Raw genomic sequence first — 19,473 nt, 5'->3', positions numbered from 1 at the left:
GTGTCTGGCGCCCCCCGAGTGTCTGGCGCCCCCTGAGTGTCTCGCACCCATTGAGTGTCTTGTACCCCCTAAGCGCCTGGCACCCCCTGAGAGTCTGGCGCCCCCTGAGTCCCAGGCGCCCCCACGGGGTCAGGTCACCTCCAAACAAAATGCTTTCAGTAATAATTTAGTGAACATTTCTGCAGAAAACAGTAAAAAAATTCCTCTGTCAGAGAAAACCGATCTCCTAAAAACCTTGGTAGCTCCAGCGAGACCCTCCCGCAGGTTGGCTGCGGGACAGTCCAACCCCCCCCGTGGGTTGGTTGGCTGCCCCCTCCTCTATATCCTGAGCTGGCTCATGAGGTCGGACAGGGACGCCACGCTTTCCCGCAGTCTGGCGTCCTCTTCCGGACCCAGCAGCGCTCCAACCAGGCGGGTGGAACCGTTCACTCCCATGATGCAGGGAAGGCTGAGGAACACCTCCGTACCGATGCCCCCCCAGCCCTGAAGGGACGGAGAAGCCAGACAGAAACATGAACCTGCTTTGTCCTGCAGCTGTGATGAAGGCGTGAGGAGGTGTCGGTGGAGATACCTGAGCCAGCGTGGTGACGGAGTGCGTCTTCTTCCTGTCCGTCAGAACGCTGTTAGTGATGTCGGCCACAGACAGACCCACGGACCACGACCGCTGGCCTCTGTTCTTCATCATCCCAAAAGCTCTGGACACGTTGAGAAAACGGCTCAGACCAAGCTCCGCCCACAGCTTCCTGAAGCTAAAGAACCTGACTCACCGGTCCAGCAGAGGTTTGGTGGACGTGGATCCTGGAGAAATCTCAGGAGTGGAGCTGGAGTTCGGGCTGATGTTACTCATCACTGCGACTGTGAACCATCGAGCATGCTCAGTAGGTGTGACTGACAGGTGCTGCAGCTCAGTTCCTCTGATCTCCAGCAAACCGTCTTAGAACGTTCCTCAGACTCACATTTGTTGTCGGAGAGTTCTCCCAGGACCCAGGCGGGTTTGCGGGTGTTCAGGTTGATGTTCAGGATGTGGTTGAGCCTCTCCGAGTCCAGGTTACAGCCCGCCCCTATCACGTGGGTCGGGGGGAGGCCGCTCTGCCTCCAGGCGACGTGAGTCATGATGTCCACTGAGGAGAACAGAGAGGATGGTGAGGAGGAGCAGCAGGAGGGTCTTCCTCCATCGTCTCCTCCCCCCACCTGGCTGTGATGTAATCAGCAGGATGGCGTTGGGGCTGAGATGCGCCACGGTGGGGATGATGCTTCTGTACAGGTCGACGTTGGTCTGGACAACTCTCGCGTACGACTGCTCGCTGCTCCAGGCGTTCGCCGTTACCACGACAACCCTGGAGCCCGCAGAGGCGGACAGGTCTGACAGAGGAGAGGAGAACATCAGCAGGTCCACCTGGTCAGAACCGACTAGAACTCCAGCAGATGAAGGTTCCTCAATGAAAAACTGAACTTTGGTTTTGACAGAACACACCGAACCCGCCCCCCACTTGTGGTAGAGCACGTGTCAAAGTCAAGGCCCGGGGGCCGGATTCGGCCCTCTGGGTAATCATATCCGGCCGTCCAGATCATTTTAAGCGTCACACTATAGTGATTCTCCTGCTCCTTTCCAAATGTTTTTTGGCACATAAAATCTCAATCTCACTTTCAGCAATTTAAGTAATCTTGGTATCAAACCGTTCAGCTTGTTCACGACATTACTGCTTGTATTTTTGGTATTTATAAACTTTATAGTTTTTGAAATGTATGTCCCATAGGAAATGAATGAGAAAGTCTTTAAATTTCAAAATTTTAAGTAGATTAGCAACAAGCTTTTAAATATATTTATGGAATGTGTTTCAATCTTTAATAGTAATTTTTTTTTTTTAATGGTATAGAGTTGTTATATTAGCCATGCGCTAGCTCATGTGGGCTTTTATACGCAATCTTGGAGTTAAGCTAATATTTTAGCAACATGCTAACGTTTTTGGCTAATTTGTTATCTACTAAGGCTTTTATGGGCTAATTTAGAGTTTAGCTAATATTTTAGCAACAAGCTAACTTTAACTAGATTAGTTTATTGAGGGATTTTGGGCTATTTTAGAGTTTAGCTAGTATTTAGGCAACGAGCTAGCTTTCTTGGCTAATTTGACATCTAAGGTTTTTTGGGCTAATTTGGAGTTTGGCTCATATTTAAGCAACACACTGAATATTTTTGCAAAATTGGCATGTATTGGGGATTTTTAAGCAATTTTACTAGAAGAAATTTAGGTAAACTTTAGCGCCCTTAAAAGTTCTTTGATGAAATTTCCAGTCTTTTAGCAAATGTATCATTTTGCAAATAGCTTTTGCATATTCAGCAAATCCCTTTAGCAATTAAAGTAAATTGCGTCACCATTTTCAGTAAAAAGCTTCAGCATCTTTAGTTACTACTTTCAGCATAAAGCATTAACACTTGTATTATCGCAGGTAATGCAACTTTTCTAGTTTATTTTATTATTAATGACCCGATGTTATCTTGCACTTATTTCTAACCTGAATAATTTTGACAAAATATATTTTTATGGAGAGTAAAATATTGAAAGTTATTTAAGGTTTAAGTTGATTTATTCTGGGATAATATTCCTGCAAGTTTTTATTCAAATTTAATTTTAAAAATAAACAGTTTTAAAGTTTTAAAGATTTAGTTTTAATGTGTTAAATAAATGTTTATTCTATTCAGCCGGCGACATAAGGTGTGTTTTGGATTTTTGCCCCCTGTGCGATTGAGTTGACACCCCTGTGGTAGAGTGTCTGCCCTGAGATTGGAAGGTCGTGGGTTCTAATCCCAGCCAAGTCATACCAAAAACTAAAAATGTGACACAGTGCCTCCCTGCTTGACACTCAGCATTAAGGGGTTGGATTGGGGGGGCTAAACCACCAAATGGTTCCTGAGCGCAGCTGTTTCTGCAGCTCACCGCTCCCCCAGGCGATGGGTCATATGCGGAGAACAAATTTCACACTCTTAAGTGTGCGACAGCTGATGGGACTTTACAAAAATAACTAAGACAGAAAAAAAGTAAATCAGATAAAGATGACAAAACTGTACTGACACACAACCACAGACATACACACATAGTCCTTTGCAAAGAAGGTGCACAATCTTTAAACCCAGATCAGGTGACGTCTGCTGTTTACTCGACAGACGCTGCAGAAGATCCTCACCTGCAGACACGGTGACCTTTGGTAGACTGAAAATCTCTAAATCTGTGCTGCCACCTTTGGTGGAGCTCTCTGCCACGTCAATGAAAACAAGTTTATCCACATGACACTGAGGAAAGGTGGAAAGAAGAAGAACAAGAATGAGGAACACGCTCCGTTGACGCTGATGTCATCACCTCAGCGTCTGAATATTCAGCATCACCTTTGCTAGAATGCTGGTCACACACGCCATTCCCAGGTCTCCTCCTCCGATGACCGTTACTTTTCCACCCAGCTGGTCCTGATGCTGGACTCCACCTGGAATGGACAGAGTTAAGCAGCTGTGACCACACAGAGCCCGCCCACAGAACCACCTGAGCGGAAAGCACCATCGTTGAGCTGCAGGTTGGAGACGAAAGCCAGGAGCTCGTGTGGGTTTTTAGCTTCTCCTGAGGCCTTCGAGGACAATGGAGGATCCTCCTCAAACTTGGCGATCATCTCCGGCAGGAGACCCACGACTGAGGATTTTGGCTGATGGAGCAGAGAGAGGTTCTGTTGGACTCAGAGAAGACCACGACACGGCGTCATGTGGTTGGTGCACAGAAGGAGAGCTTACATAGTCCCAGGTGTGCAGTCCGGGCAGGTGGACCCGCCCCTTGGCGTCCACGTGTTTGCCCTCCCTGATGACCATGCTGGACGTGGGCTTGAGGAGGCAGATGGGGGGGGTGAAGGGGAACGAGTCCAGGAGCCACAGCTGGATGGGGAAGTTGTACGAGCGACCTGAGGATGGGTTGGGGGGGGGCATGAAAAGTGAAGGAGCTCCTGTTCTTTAAAGTGGATCGGAGGAGGCGGGGCTTACCTTCATACTTCACAGGGATGACCCCCGTTATTTTAAGGAGGTCTTTCTGTGTGCTGTCGCTGAACGCTGAGGACAGAAAAATGCAGGTATTCACACAACCCCCCAAACCCCCCCAGAAGTTCTAACAAAGAATAAGATTAAGGTGATAAAAGACATAAGTGGGATGAAGGGGTGCAAAAAACAAAAAAATTAAGAAATGATCTGAAGATGGGGGTCACAGGATCATGACCCCCACACACACTCACTGAACGTGGCCGTGGACACCTGCATCTCCGGGTAGACCCGGTTCACTTTCTCCAGCTCCTCAACGGCCAAATCCCGGAACTTGTACTGAAATCAAACGGAGAACATCAGATTGTGTTGCACTGTAGGACAGCCATGATTACTCGACTAATAGACAACTAATCGACTATTAAAATAGTCGACGATTAATTTAATAGTCGATTAATCATTACTTTATATTACATAGAGTCAGAGTGTTGTAACATTAAACAAAGCTGTGATCTGTAATCTTGTTTTAATTGGTGCTGGGTTGATAAAATCAATGAATCAATTTGAACTGATTTAAGCTTAACAGATCAGTAATCGATTCATAAAAATATAGATAGATTTGGCACATAAAACTTAAGTCTGCTAGCTTAAAGCTAACTTTTAATAAAATTTCCCATAGGATGACTAATGCTAACGCTTGGTCGACCTAAACATACATTACTGACTAAATGAACATCTTTATAAACTCAAAAGCATTAATTTTCCAAACTCTTTTAAGTAAATATTTTTTAAAGTAACCATTTGTGGTCTAAAGCAGAGGTGTCAAACTCAATCGCCCAGGGGGCCAAAACCCTAAACAAACCTCAGGTTGTGGGCCAGACAGGATAAACATTTTTTGAATACACTAAAACCAAAATTTTAAAACTTAAAAAACGTAACTTTTTTACACATTTATGAACTATATATATAGCATTACCTGCAATAATGCTAGTGTGAATTCTGTAAGATGAATTTGGCTGCTGAAGAGGTTACTGCTGATAGATAAAGATGCTGAAACTGATAGCTAAAAACACTGAAGCTGATAGCAGTAAAAAAAAAAACATTGGCTAAATGCCAAATTAGCCTAAGAAAAACAAAACACAAAAACCTAGGTTAGCCAGAACAGCTAGCATGTAGCTTAAAAAATAGCTTAGCTCCAAAACAGCCTAAAAAAAACCCAAAAAAGCCTAAATTAGCCAAAACAGCTATGTAGTTGAAATATCAGCTAAACTTCAAAACAGCCTAAAAAAATCTTAATAAATGCCAAAATAGTTCAAAAATTTAGAAGAATGCCAATTTTTAAAATTATAAAACGTAACTTTTTAATAAAAAGACAGCAATATTATTCCACAATCAATAAACGTAAACCTTAAATAACTTATAATATTTTACTCTCCATAAAAATGTATTTTGTCAAAATTATACATGTTAGAAATGAGAGCAAGATAACATCAGACTAAGAAAATAAAATGATCAGGAGGGCCAGATATAATAACCCAAAGGGCCGGATCCGGCTCCCGGGCCTCGACTTTGACACGTGGTCTAAAGCACCGTTTTTTGGTCATAATGTATTTCTAAACAAATGTGTATAAATGTGTAAACTCAAAACTGAATTGAGTAGATCAAAAAAATCGGAATCGAATTGTTTCTTGAAATTATTATAGATACGTTTTAATGCAAGAAACAAATGAAGGACAGAAGTAGCAGCACGATTCCCTAAAAGTTTAATAAACTATCATCTTAATTGTCTTTATTTTTGGTTAGTTTAAAGCTAATGATGGTTAAGATGTGTGTTTTTCCCTCCACTATATCTGACCCGATTAGTCTCAGAAAAAAATATCGGTGATTAGTCGACAAATAAAATAATCGTTGAGGCAGCACTATTGTACTGACATCCATTTAAAACAGGGAGAGAGAGTGAGAGTCCCAGCTGGGTTCCTGGTGGCTGGAGTCCATCAGATCCTCTCTGATCAACAGTTTGATCCCTCTGAAGCTTTAAAATGATCGGAACCATTCTTCCAAACTTTTCTTCCTCACATCTACAGGAGTTCCCGCTGCGTCACGTGTCTTCCTGTTCAGCAGTCTGTGCCTCCTCCTAGGATCAGGTTGGTCCTGCGTGGCACAGCTGGTTCTTCTGGTTGGTGAAGTGTCTCACCAAGCGGGATCAGACCCCCCCGCGCCCCCCGCAGACCCGGCGGTGACCCCGGACTGACCTTGGACAGGATCCGCTGGATCTTCTCGGCGCGGAGCTCCATCTCTGCTGTCTCCCGCTCTCACCAAGCGACGCGGCTCCGATGACAAACTTCTGCTCTAGAACTTCCGCAAACTTCCGGAGTAACCAAAGAGGCGGCTGCGTCAGAGTGACGTCACCGCCACGGACACGCCCACCGCCGTGTCCAGGTGTGTCTCCAGGTGAAGATTCTTTCGCTGATGTTTGAGAGGGAATTTAATGACTCTTATTATGGGATGTTCTCTTTTGTATAATACGGAGAGCCAGCGCGCATGCGCGTGAGCAGACCAACAAAAATCCAAAGAATGAAAGTTGCTTCCTTCAGAGTAACAGGTGTGTGAGGGAAGGTCCTGCTCAAAGTCACAGGATCGACGTTTCATCAAAGAAACTCAGTTTCCAACAACCACTAAAGTTCAGGATCTTCTCTGAGGGCAGATGTGGTTTTGGAGCCGACAGGAAGCAGAAAAACTTCCTTTAGATGAGAACAAAGCTTCTGATTGGTTCCAAAGAATCCCAGATCCAGAAGAGGGTTGAAAAGAAACAGTGAGGTGTTCATCGGTTTGGCCCGGGGGCCAGATCCGGCCCTTCAGATAATCATATCCGGCCCTCCAGATCGTATTATTTTATGGAGATCAAAATTTGATGTTATTTATAAGTGTAATTTTTCATCTAAAATTACATAAAAGTAAGAAATGTCAGTTTTTTGTATTGTTTTAGCATTTAGTTTATTTCTAACTTGTATAATTTTGACAAAATATATTTTTATGTAGAGTGAAATATTGAAAGTTATTTAAGGTTTAAGTTGATATAATATGGAATAATATTTTTGCCTGTTTTTTATTTAAATTTATGTTTAAAAAGTTACAGTTTTAAAAGTTTTTAAAATTTAGTTTTACATTAATAAATATTTATCCTGTTCGGCCCGCGACCTAAAAGAGTGTTTTGGATTTTGGGCCCCTGTGCGATTGAGTTTGAACACCCCTGACGCTCTGACTCATCCGTCTGGAACTCCAGAAAAATCTAGAAGAGATCTAGAAGTGATCACCTCCCTCATCCCTAAACGTGATGGATTCCAGATTTATCACTGAGATCAAAGATTCAAGGGTTTCAGCTGGAAGATCCGGAATGAAAGATGCTCCAGTTTCTGAGAGAAGGTTACATTACGCCATCTACTCGCCTCCTGTCGCGGTTCTAGAAGGTTGTTTGTGTCTTTTTTTTAGAAGTTGTTTGTTGTGCTTACTTTATAGATAAAATAACTTGTCTCCGCCCCCTGCATACTTGAAGGTGGAGCTTGATGACCATACGGCTGAAATGCTGCTCTCGTCTGAAAACTTATTAGCATCCAAACTAAAATAAATGGTAGGATTCAGATAAAAGGAAAACGGAGATTTGAGAAGAAGCCTTCAGGTTTGATTCTTCTGGTCTCAGAAGAAGTAGCAGCAAAGAAACATCGACTATTAGGACAACGGCACATAGAAGTTCTGGGGTTTTGTCATTTCAATAATAAATAAAATTAAAATTAAATTAATAAAAACAAGTTTCATTTTCTAAGAAAATTCCAATAAATTGATTTTGTCTGGATTTTCCCTTCTGTTTTTAATGTGCTTTAATTACTGCGACCATATTAAAGATCTATGTGAATACAGACGATTTCATTTAAAATATTCAACAAATCTCCCATTCTCTCTTGAAGTTACATACCTGGGAAAGATTGAAATGGTGAGATTAAGAGGAGCTGATGACTATAAAATCTTGAATATTATGAGGTTGGCCAGTAAAAAAGCAATTACCAGAGGATGAAGTGGGTTAGTGCCTAAAATAGAAGAATGAGTTGAGGTAATGCGCAATATCTATAATATGGAGACGATGACATCTTCACTTCAATTGGAATTTGATCAATTTATCTCAATTTGGGAAGGATGGCTACAATACATTAGACCATCAAGATCTGACTGCGTAGACCTGATGTGAAACTGAATGTATGTTCTGTATAATTATTGTAATAATACAAAATAGACTGTAAATAGTGATCCATAATGAAGACTATTTTAACATGTACATTTTGAATTGACAAATTACTTATACAAGCATCTTTTTTTTCTCTTCTCATTCCATTTGTGAAAAGTTAACTTTGTAAAATGTAACATATTCTAAAGTTTCCTAAAAAATAAATAAATAAATAATTATGAAAAAAAAAACAATTCAAGTCTTAGCATTTTGAAGCAGTCTGTAATTTACATTTGTATTTAAAGAATATTGAATATTGAAATAGGATCCGTACTCCTGAGCAGCAAAGCAGAAAAAACTCATTGAAACTCCACTTTTGAATCAAGTCTTTGGATTCTTTCAGTAAAAGTCTATTTATCATCATATTTATAAACAACAGAACACGTCCAGAAAATGAGAAATGCCAACAGTTTAATGAAATTCTTTGTCAAAGTCCTTCAAATGTGAGTTTAAAGTTTTGAAATGTTTTTGAAAAAATTGAAAAATTTATTTCAGATAGAAATAGAGAAAAAAACGGAACTAAGCAGATTTCTGCTGCTGTGTCCAAAGATCTATCGCTGTGTCCAAACCAAAGATCTATCGCTGTATCCAAAAATCTACTGCTGTGTTCAAAGATCTCAGGCTGTGTCTGAACCAAAGATCTATCACAGTATCCAAAGATCTATCGCTGTGTCTGAACCAAAGATCTATCACAGTATCCAAAGATCTATCGCTGTGTCTGAACCAAAGATCTATCACAGTATCCAAAGATCTATCGCTGTATCCAAAAATCTACTGCTGTGTTCAAAGATCTATCGCTGTGTCTGAACCAAAGCTCTGCTGAAGTTCATGTTGGACTGATGGTCAATCTAACTCTCCATGAGAAAATAAATACTATATAAGCGCTTCTGTTATATATATACTAGTGCCTTCTGCTTCTGTAACATTTTCAGGAGGAATTCATTTGAATTCAGACTGTCCATCAACGTAAAATCTTCAGGGAAGGCGGTGTGGGTTGGTGTGGGCGGAGCCCAGTTCTTCCCTTCACTTTTTCCCCATTTCTGTAAAGTCTCCATCCCTGCGACAGATCAGCTTCAGCTGGTCTTTTTCCTCTTGGCTTTCTTCTTCATCTCCTCTTCTTCCCTCTTCTCCTCCTCCAGGTCCTCCTGGACGGCCAGTCTGAGGCTGCAGCGGGAAAGCCGAAGAGGTTAATCACAGAAACGCCGCTCTGGAAGGACCTAAAAGAGCCTCCGTCTCCGTACCTTCGTGCTTCTTCCTTCTGCATGTCTTTCCAGCTGCTCTCCATGAACTTCAGGGCGTAGTCGCTCTCGTCTTTGTATCTGCCGATGATGAAGGAACCGGTTTGATCCACCAACGCTGACCAACGGTTCTGGAGTTTATCGATGAACGGGAAAACCTCCTACCTGTTTCGATCATATCCAAAGATCTCCTTGATGTGTCTGGAGATCTCTTCCTGTTCCTCGCCACCGTCGTCGATGAAGTCGTCCATCTCGGAGTCGTATTCCTCCTCATCCTCGTATTTCCTTTTGTAGGCGGATGTGATGGGCGGCAGCATCGGTCCTGGGGAGGAAATGGAAAACGTGTTGGGAAACAGACAGCTGCAGACATCTCTGTTGGAGCAGACGCAGATCGCTGCAATCAATCAATTTATTAGCTGTAGAGCACTTATAAAAGCAGAAGCAACCAAAGTGCTGAACATAAAATCAAATTAAGCAGTAAAATACAATAAGAGAGGCAATAAAACAATGAAACAAGCTGGTCCCACTAGATCTACTCACGAGCTAAAAGCCTGATTAAAAAGATGAGTTTTGACTTAAAATCACTGACTGATCCGGCAGATCTCACAGAAAGGGGGATAGCATTCCAGAATTTGGGAGTTAAAAACGGAGTCCTAGGAACCACTAAAAACATTTAATCTTCAGATCTTGGGTCTCGACATGGACGATAGAAATGTAAAAGTTCAGAAAGATACTGATGTACCAGACCATCCAAGCACTTAAAAACCAGAAGTAAAATCTTAAAAACAATTCTAAAAGACACAGGCTGCCAGTAAAGGGAGCGTAATGCGACCGTCTGGTCCCCGTTAAGACGGCGGAGCAGAGACGGATCTATACCACTGTACAGATACAGTAGTCCAGTCTGGAAAAGATCAAAGCACCTATCACTTGTTCAGGAGCATGATAAGGAAGATATGGCTTCACTTTACTGATTAGCCTCAATTGATAAAAACTAGAACTGCTTATCAAATTTGAAAAGCCTTCTTTGAAAAAATGAAAGGAGCATTTGAAGGGTCCGGGGGGCCAACAGCACTATAGCCACCTGACAGGAGATCAGTTTTTCTAACAGTTTTTCATTCAGACAGGAAGTTCAGCTCCACCCAAGATTTGATGTCTGCTAACTAAGCACTTCTGTAGATTGTCGAGGCATCCAGCTCCCCCAGACTTCAGGAAAGGTAGATCTGGATGTCACCTGCATAGCAGTGGAATGTCACATTGTATCCTAAAAATTAACCCCAGTGGCAGCAGGTGAAGTGAGAATAAAAGAGGGCCGAAAACTGAGCCCTGGGGTACACCATCTTCGAGTAGAGCCTCTGAAGAAGAAAACTATCCAAGTCTGGCAGAAAAACTCCTGCCACATAAATATGATCTGAACCAACTGAGCGCTGGTCATTGAGGTTTCAGTGCTGTGGCAGGATTTAAAATCAGACTGAAACTTCTCAAAAATATCATGAGATTTTAGATTGGTCTTGCAGCTTAAGATAAAACATCTTCTCTAAAATTTTAGAAAGAAAAGAAAACTCTGAGGTTGGCCTATACCGTAGTTTGACAGAATATTAGGGTCCACTTTTTTTTCTTTTAAAGGGGCCCTGCCATGAAAATTCTACTTTTTGAGGTTTTAAGTGCATTTTAATGTTCGTTCCTCACTATAAAGAATCCCAAAGCGGCATTTTGATCCATTCATGCATTTAAGAGTAATCCTCTATAAACCTGCTCTGTCTGCAGCAGCCCCTCCCATACCCACGAAAACGAGCGGTTGGAAACGTGCCGATGTAAGTTCGATGCCAAGAGCTCCCTCCAGGAAGAGTCTGCTATGACAGCTCCACCCCCAGACTAACACAACACTCAATTTATCCCTTATCCAGCGATGATCAGCAAAAAAACGTTCATTTTAGATGTAGAATACCGTATATCGTCCAGTTATGTCCCGTCTTCAATAAATTCCAGCTCAAATAGGTATTTGTTACTTTATACGCGCGGCACTCCTTTAAGATAAAGGTAATATATGATCTTATATATAGATATAGTTCACTCTGATAGGCTTAAGAAAATCATGGTAGGGCCCCTTTAAAGGGATTACACAACAGCATGTTTGAAAGCAGCATGCGCACACACCGAAACAAGAGAAGTGTTAAGACCAATAAGCCGGGGGCCTATAGATACAGGTACCTGGGCAGTAGAAATACCTCAGGTGCTGAACTATCTTAGAAATCAGAGCGAGAGAGACAGGCTCAAAAGGCTCTAAAACAGCAGGTGGTGAACTTAAAACAGAGGGGTCAGGGGTGCAAGAAGAGGGTAAAAACAACCTGACAGCACTGACTTTGTCAATAAAAAACTTTAAGAACAGCTCAGAGTAGAACTGAAGGAGTCAGGCAGGAGAAATCACAAGGAGTCAAGAGAGACTTTAAAGAGTTAAAAAGGATCTTAGGTTTGCAGATGTTCTCAGACACAACATTTGACATGAACTGGGCTTTCAGATGTTTCACATCAGCCTATAATTCAGTCAAGGAGTTTTTAAAATCTCTAAAAAAAAAAACATAGAGCCTGTCTTTTTTCCATTTATGCTTCGCACGACGGCAGGAGCCTTTGAACACACGACTGTGATCATTGATCCAAAGCTCCAGAGCCGATTTGCAGTTTTTAGTCCTAAAAGGAGCAAGAACATCTAAAATACTTGTACGAACCAATTTAAAATCCTCCAGGAGCTGATCAGCCATCACTGTTTGGGGAGTCAGTAGACTGCGACGCAGGAAGAGGTGACCCAGACGACCCAGCAAACAAAATGTTTGACTGCAGCCAGACTGTCTTTTAGCAAGAGTGCAGTTCTAAAGGGTTCCACTACACGTCTAGAACTGCTGAAGTTCTAAATTGTTCTCCTGTAGATTTAAGCTGTTACATTGTGGTTCTGAAGGGTTCTGCTGCAGTTTGAGAGTTTCTCAACAGTTCTTTAGCGCTCTGGCGTAGTTATAAAGATTTACACTATAGTTCTAAAGGGTTCTGCTGTGTTTTTGTCAGTCCTTACACAAATATCTGCCCCTTTTAGAGATTTCAGTTTGTTTTTCATAAACCAGTGGAGCATCAGTGATCAGAGACCACGAACGTTTTCTCTGTAGTTAAACAGTCAAATGTAGTTTTTAGCGTCACACAAATCAAAGCATCAAGTGAAAGAACTGAAATAATAAAATGTTTCTGCGTCATACCCGGTGGTCTGGGTGGCATTCCTGGTCTTGGCACCATCCCTGGTCGAGGTCCCATTCCCGGTCGAGGACCCATCCCCGGTCGAGGTCCCATCCCTGGTCCGGGTCCCATCCCCGGTCGAGGTCCCATCCCTGGTCTTGGTCCCATCCCTGGTTGAGGTCCCATGCCCGGTCGAGGTCCCATGCCCGGTCGAGGTCCCATGCCCGGTCGAGGTCCCATTCCTGGCCTGTTTGGGATGCCGGCCTGGGCCGCAGCTCCCAATCTAGGTCCACCGAAGTTCTTCGATGAAATGGTCTCCGACACCACGGTGCACTTAGGTCTTGCAGGTCCCGGGCCGGCAGCTGGCCGCCCTGGAACCTGCCCTCCAGGTCTACTGGGCCGAGGTCCGGACGTTCCAGGGTGGCCACCTCCCGGTCTCACCTGTGGGACGCTTCCAGGTCTTGCCTGGGGAGTGCCACCAGGCCTTCCAAGAGGCTGGCCCCCTGTCCGAGGAGGACCCCCTGCAGGAAGTCTCGTCATGGAGTTGCTGCTCAATTTGACTCCAGGAGGAATTCCAGGATTTGGGAGTTCTGCTTTAGCAGGCTTTACGGGTCGGCCTGCTGGTCCCGGCTTAGCGAGTCCACCCTGAGTGGTTCTGAACTGCGGCGAGCTCCCGTGCTGAGACTTCTGAACCATGCCAGCTGTACTAGAAGTTCTGCTCCCTCCTTTCTGAAGCAGGGATGGGTCTTTCCTGAAGCTAAGGTCACTTGAGGTGCTGGATTTCTGGCTGGATGGAGGTGTAGAGACCTGAGACAACGCGGGTTTTGAAGGAACTTTACTGGAGACAGCAGCTGATGTGAAGCCGGGTTTTGGTCTGTGTTCGTTGTTGCGAGACGCCTTGACTCGGTCTTCTCTTTCATGAACGGAGGAAGAAGACGAGGAGCTTCTAGCGGTTGAAGAAGATGGGAGCCCCTTCTTAACTGCTTTGATGGGTTTCTCTCCAGAGCTCTTCTGGGGTTTACTGAACTTCTGCTCCTTATCTGCAGGGGTTTTCCTCATCAGACTGGAGCTGGACTGGGGCCTGGCGTCTCGTTCCCGTTCTGGCTTCACTTCTTTGTGTTTGTCGAGTCTCTTGGCTTTGCGTTCCATCTCCATTTCTCGGATCTCGCTGGCCGTGTGGAGCCGCTCTTCTTTTTTCACAGCTTTGGGTTTCAGTTCAACAGGTTCAAACTGTTTCTTCTCTGCCAGCTTCAGCAAATCAGCAAAGTTCATGGCGGGAGGAGCAGAAGGCCTGGGTGGTCCACAGGGCTTCTGAGGAAACTTCCTGCTGCTCCCATGAACCTCTGCAGGTCTACCGGGTCTCAGCGGCTCAGGCTCCTCCTCCGAGTCCGTCTGCTCGTACTCATAATTATCTTCGTCGTCTAAAGGGTCAATGGAGTTATTCTGGAATCCCTGCTCATGATCGTTGTCCTGTTTATCTGCTTTTGAACCCCTCTTTTTGGGAACATCCACCACCGGAATCCCGTTGTAACCTTTGAAGTTGTCCTTTGTCCTGGAGGCCATGGCTCGAGCTTTCCGATCCGACTTCAACTCGACCCTCTTAGCCAGAAGATCCTGCTTCTGCTTTTTCATCTCCATTTCTAAAAAAAAAGAAAAACACTACATGTAATGTCCTGCCGCGAGTATGGATATAAAAATGCAGAGAATCTTTAGTTTGTCATCAGAAGAAGCTTTTCACTAAAACAGAAGAACGCCTTGAAGGGTCGGTCTTGCTCACCTTTCAGTTTAGTGTCATTGGTCCGCTTCTTTAGCAACGCCTGAACAGCCGCAGGATTCACACCTTTGGACTTGGGGTCCCTTTTGGGCGGTCCAGTTTCTAAACTGTATCGTCTCTGCTCAGACAAAAAACATCAAACAAAAGTTCAACTGAGATGTTAAAAAAACAGATTAGAAACTCAGTTTGTTTGATGTAAAATCAGTTCATCTGTAGATGTGAGCAGTAGAGATACCACAATTAGTCAGTAGTAAAAAAAATTGTCGATTGTCGATTAGTCGTTAATTTATATTAAATGGAGTTGGAGTGTAGTAAAGTTAAAAACTATAATAGCATTCTAGCTTTTTGGACTTTTTTTGCATTTATTAAGGCAATTTAGACTATTAATATTTCAGATACATGCTAGCTATTTTAGCTAATGTAGGATTTTTTTCAGTTTTTTAAGATAATTTGGAGTTTAGCTCATATTTCAGCTGCATGCTAGCTATTTCAGGTAATTTTGGATTTTTTCTGTTTTTTTTAGGCTACTTTGGAGTAGGGCTGCCACGATTAGTCGACTAATCGACGACTAATCGACTATTAAAATAGTCGACAACTAGTCGTTATTTTATATTATGTGGAGTCAGAGTGTAGTAAATTTGAAATTTATAATGATATTCTGCTTTTTCGATCATTTTGGCATTTATTAAGGTTTATAGACTAATTTTGGATATTTCAGCCACATGCTAGCTGTTTTGACTAATTCAGACTTTTTTCATTTTTTACACTATTTTTGTGTTTAGCTAATTTTGCAGCTAAGTGCTAGCTCTTTTGGCTAACTTAGGCTTTTTTAAGCTAAGTTGGCCTTTAACTAATATTTTAGAAAGCTATCCGCATCTTCAGCTATCGTCACTAGCATCTTTTGCGGCCAAATACAGCTTACATTCCCTTTATAATAATGCTAGTGTGAATATATCTAGTTTTTAGTTACTTTAAAGCTAATGATGGTTAAGATGTGTGTTTTACATCCAGTTTGCCCATGACCCAATTAGTTGACTATTCGGAAAAAATAATATGTGATTCGTCTACTATTAAAATAATTGTTTGTGGCAGCACTAATGTGTGCCCATGCTGGCTCTCCCCCCAATTTTGCTTTAACCTCTCACAGAGGATTCCCTCATCGAGGAGCTTCTGTCAGAAGTGAGCTTCTCTGCTCTTTTTGTTCTGATTTGGTTTTGCTTGAGTCTCTTTCTGGTGGCGGGGGTCATGAACTTTAACCCCGACAGGTGAAGGTGAGGCCTGGAGTTGAACCAGAGGCTGAATGACCCTCCCGATCAGGTTCTGCAACTTTTTCTCTGTCTGGATGAAGACCCTTCCTTCAGTTTCTTCCAGACTATGATCTGAGGGATTCAGTTTCTCATTTGTTCTTGGATTTCGTCACGTCTGTGTGACATCTACATCAGTCCTCCTGTACATCTCTGAGATCATAACAGAGAATTCAGGGTTCTTTAACGGCTGTTTGGTGATCTGAAACCCGAACATACAGAGACGGGGCGAACACTTTCAACAGCCTGAGGCGTGACGTCAGAGCCTCACCTGGACACTTACCTGAACACTGCTGAGCCCCTGGTTCTGAGACGCGATGTCCAGGATGTTGTCAAAGTCCATCATTTTTGCGGCAGAGAATGAAGGCTCAGCAGCAGCGAAAGAAACGGAGCCCAACCGGGAGTTATCAGATTACTCTTTGGAATGGAAAGCGCTCGTCAACTCGAACTCTTATGGAAAACCACGGATTCCACGAGGCGAGACGACAGAGAAATGTCTGCTTCACGTCATGCTACCGAATGCTAACTAGCTTAGCCACCGTTCACGTCAGTAAACCCTCAGGAGGAGGACTTCCTGTTTCCTCTGATGACCAACAAAGAACCGTGTGATTTACCGGAACTCTAAGATGCTGGTAAATTCATCTGAGAAAGTGTCACCAGAAACAACCATCGTTAGGCTGCAAGTTCATACGAGCGAGAGGAAAATTAAAGATCCACAGATTAAAACCGGATGTGTGATGACAGTCTGACACGCATTTCCGGTTAAGCTACAGCGTTTTTCAGCAAAAGAGACTGTTCTTGACCAAATAATGAAACAAATATTCGATTTTACTTTGGTTGATACCAATATTTAAAGTCCCTTTAACGTGGAAAGAAATGTTGTCAAAAATTGCGAGTATTGAAACCGTTAGGATAAATCTTTACAGAGTAAATCTAAACGTATTTTATTTTGAAATTTCCGAAGGTTTTTTTTCTTCCGTTACGCAATATCCGCTCAAAAGTACAGAAAAAAATGATAACAGCGATAGTTTAACGAAACAAGAGGCCACACAGCGAATTTTGTTAATTCTGAACATTTTAGTTGACATTAAAACAGTAAAATATGTGGGATTTCGGTTCACCTTTTTCATTGTAAACGTCACAATTACATGTATAGATGAACGGTTGTCATTTGATGCAAAGTTTAACTTCATTTTTGCATATTTTTATGAATGTCAGTACTGACATCTAAGTTCAATAAAGTTGGATTTTTTTGTGAATAAAAACCAAAAACAATGGCAACCACGTGACCTGGTCTAATTCACAATATATTACAATATAATGCAATAAAACCACACTTCCCATTGTTGATAATTAATGACATCCCCATAAAAGATTAAAAAAAATGCAACAGTAAATTATAAATGTGACCTAGAAACCACCAAATCATTTTCTTAATACACAAAATACACTTGCATCTAAAATGAAAGAAACACATTTTAAAATAATATCTAAAATTGACCCTGTTGGAGATTTTTCACATAAAAGATTAAAATTTCAATCTGAACTATGTATCTTCTGTTCATCTTAAATTGAAACGTTAGAACATTTCTTTTGTAGTTGCAAGTATAAAAATATTCTGGTGTAATATTCACAATTAGTTGTTTTTTTACCTGATGTTCTCTACTTTATGGAAAACCTGGACCCAATAGTTTATAATTTTGTTATTAGTTTGTACGAACATTTCTTTCATTTATGTAAATGGAAAAAAGACTTGCTCTTTGCTAAATATTTCTTTGATTTGTTTCTCTGATTACTTTAAGTGTCTTAAATGCATTTCAAACAAAAACAAGAAAACGTAATTCATGTATCAAAATATATCAAAACTATTATTTTAAATTGTATCTTGCCTTGGCCTTAACTTTGATTTTTTTTCTCTCTTCCTTTTTTTGTACACTGCAATTTTTATTCCTTTGTAAACTAATTTCAAATGTTTGCTCACCCTGACGATTTGTATGTGAATAATTTTTTTAACACATTTATTGCACATTTTAACAATGTACACTTCTTTACAATAGTTATGCAAGAAAGGGAACATTTCAACACAAGAAAAAAAGCAAAGAATAAAAGTAAGCCAGGGGATTAGTTTTCACATCATAATATTGAATCTTTCACATACAGGCAATATTTTGATTGCTTTTTGTTTCTCAGTTTCGGATACTATTAATATACAAACTGAAATAAGAAAAAATACAATATGTCATGGTTTTTGTCCATAGAATTTACATTTGTGAATATGATATTTGGCCAATATGAGCAACAGATTTAGTAAGAACAGACCAGAATCATTTTGATTATTCTTTGACATGTGGCCCAACAGGACATCAATCCAGAACAAAACAAAACAAGCTTTGATTTTGTCATGAATTAAATAAAAAATGTTCTACCAGAACATTTTAACTTGAGGACTGTTTCAGGGAAATTACAGCGAAAACTACAAAGTGTATCAATGTTCAATCTAAATCTGCTTTGAATGAAAACTTTTGCGGGGTAAACTCTATGAATAATCCAGAAAGACACCACTTTTACTTTATTGAATTTATTATGGGGTCTTAGGGTCTGTTTAGTTTAGCTCAGCATTCAGTTTTGTTTTATTTTATGACTGACTCTGTGATTTTGTACAATTGTTGGTGTGAATCTTATTGTGTTGTGATTTGGGGCTATATCAATAAAGTTGAATTGAATCAGTCACGAGGAGAACACCTGTTACCTTTGAAGGTCTTCATGATTTACTGTAGAACATTCTGGGTCTTCAGAAGTATTAACAATGTTTCCCATGAAGAAAAACCAGATTGGATTTGACCTCAAACCCTTTGAGTTCAGATTTCCAGATGTAACTGACTCATATTATATAACCAGGTTCTCAGAAGGAGTCTGGATGGCTCGTGATAGCGTCGGCAGGCCGCGTTTCCTGATTGGTCAGCATTATTCTCTCCTCTGTGTTTTAAACCGTTTTCGGAAATCAGCAGCTGATTCATAACAACTCGTCATTCCCTAAAATCCGATCTGATCGCTGGATCCGTGACTTCCGGTCATCACGCCACCGCTGGATTCAGAAAATGTAAATAAAGACCATCTGCTTCGATATGTAAAGAGCCCCCTGAATCCTCCAATCACAGCTGCGCTTGAGTTTTAGCCCCGCCTTCCTTTGAGCTCTCGGTGTTTCTATTGGTTGGATGTGAAGACTTGCCGACGTCAGAGTTCTGTGTTGTCTCCGCCCCCTCCGCATCGAGGACAAAAACAATCCTCCTGACAGTCCGGTGCAAAAAAACAGCCGCGTCCAGGCGAGCTCAGGTGTCGCTCACCTGTCTGTGTGGCACGGCGGGAGAAATGGTTTCCCCGGTAACCGTGGTGAGTACCGTTCTGTAGGTTCTGCGCTTCCAGCAGGAGCAGAGTTCCGCTGCTTCCGCTCGGAACCGAACCGCTGCTCTTCATCATCTGCAGTCTTCGCTTCGATGCTGTGGGGTGGGGGTCCGAACCCCCCCAGAACCCTGACGGATCTGCTGCGCTCGCGCACATCTGTGTTTTCATACTTTCAGCGCGTCACGTGACCGCGGTGTCTTCTGAAGTTGAACTTGTTTTTATATTCTGCATTATTTCCGTCTCTTTTATGTCGT

At 42.1% G+C, this 19,473-nt stretch overlaps 3 protein-coding genes across 3 annotated transcripts in view; 1 reads left to right on the top strand and 2 right to left on the bottom strand.

The window, feature by feature from the left end:
• Positions 1-150: 150 nt before the first annotated feature.
• On the bottom strand, positions 151-6,458 carry uevld (UEV and lactate/malate dehyrogenase domains). The gene is made up of 12 exons (XM_024282259.2): positions 6,262-6,458; positions 4,264-4,348; positions 4,019-4,084; positions 3,776-3,939; positions 3,549-3,690; positions 3,383-3,477; positions 3,184-3,289; positions 1,192-1,362; positions 957-1,121; positions 768-855; positions 572-695; positions 151-483 (listed from the first exon to the last, which is right to left on the bottom strand). Exons 1-12 carry the CDS (start codon positions 6,301-6,303, stop codon positions 319-321), a joined length of 1,413 nt encoding a protein of 470 aa, XP_024138027.1. The 5' UTR covers positions 6,304-6,458; the 3' UTR covers positions 151-318.
• Positions 6,459-8,676: 2,218 nt separating this feature from the next.
• spty2d1 (SPT2 chromatin protein domain containing 1) lies at positions 8,677-16,628 on the bottom strand. Its single transcript, XM_024281615.2, has 6 exons — positions 16,101-16,628; positions 14,517-14,631; positions 12,763-14,379; positions 9,689-9,845; positions 9,527-9,604; positions 8,677-9,449 (listed from the first exon to the last, which is right to left on the bottom strand). Exons 1-6 carry the CDS (start codon positions 16,161-16,163, stop codon positions 9,359-9,361), a joined length of 2,121 nt encoding a protein of 706 aa, XP_024137383.1. The 5' UTR covers positions 16,164-16,628; the 3' UTR covers positions 8,677-9,358.
• A 2,213-nt stretch (positions 16,629-18,841) lies between these two features.
• Positions 18,842-19,473, top strand: part of tmem86a (transmembrane protein 86A) — a 7,219-nt gene continuing 6,587 nt past the window's right edge. The window contains exon 1 of the mRNA XM_024281617.2: positions 18,842-19,207. Within this exon, the coding sequence (XP_024137385.1) occupies positions 19,187-19,207 (21 nt within the window). The 5' untranslated portion in view covers positions 18,842-19,186. The remainder of the gene's footprint in view (positions 19,208-19,473) is intronic.

The sequence above is a fragment of the Oryzias melastigma genome, linkage group LG6, assembly GCF_002922805.2.
Source record: "Oryzias melastigma strain HK-1 linkage group LG6, ASM292280v2, whole genome shotgun sequence".
In the NCBI taxonomy this organism is placed as follows: Eukaryota; Metazoa; Chordata; class Actinopteri; order Beloniformes; family Adrianichthyidae; genus Oryzias; species Oryzias melastigma.
The sequence above is the reverse complement of the archived record's forward strand: the minus strand, read 5'-3'. Positions and strand labels throughout refer to the sequence as shown.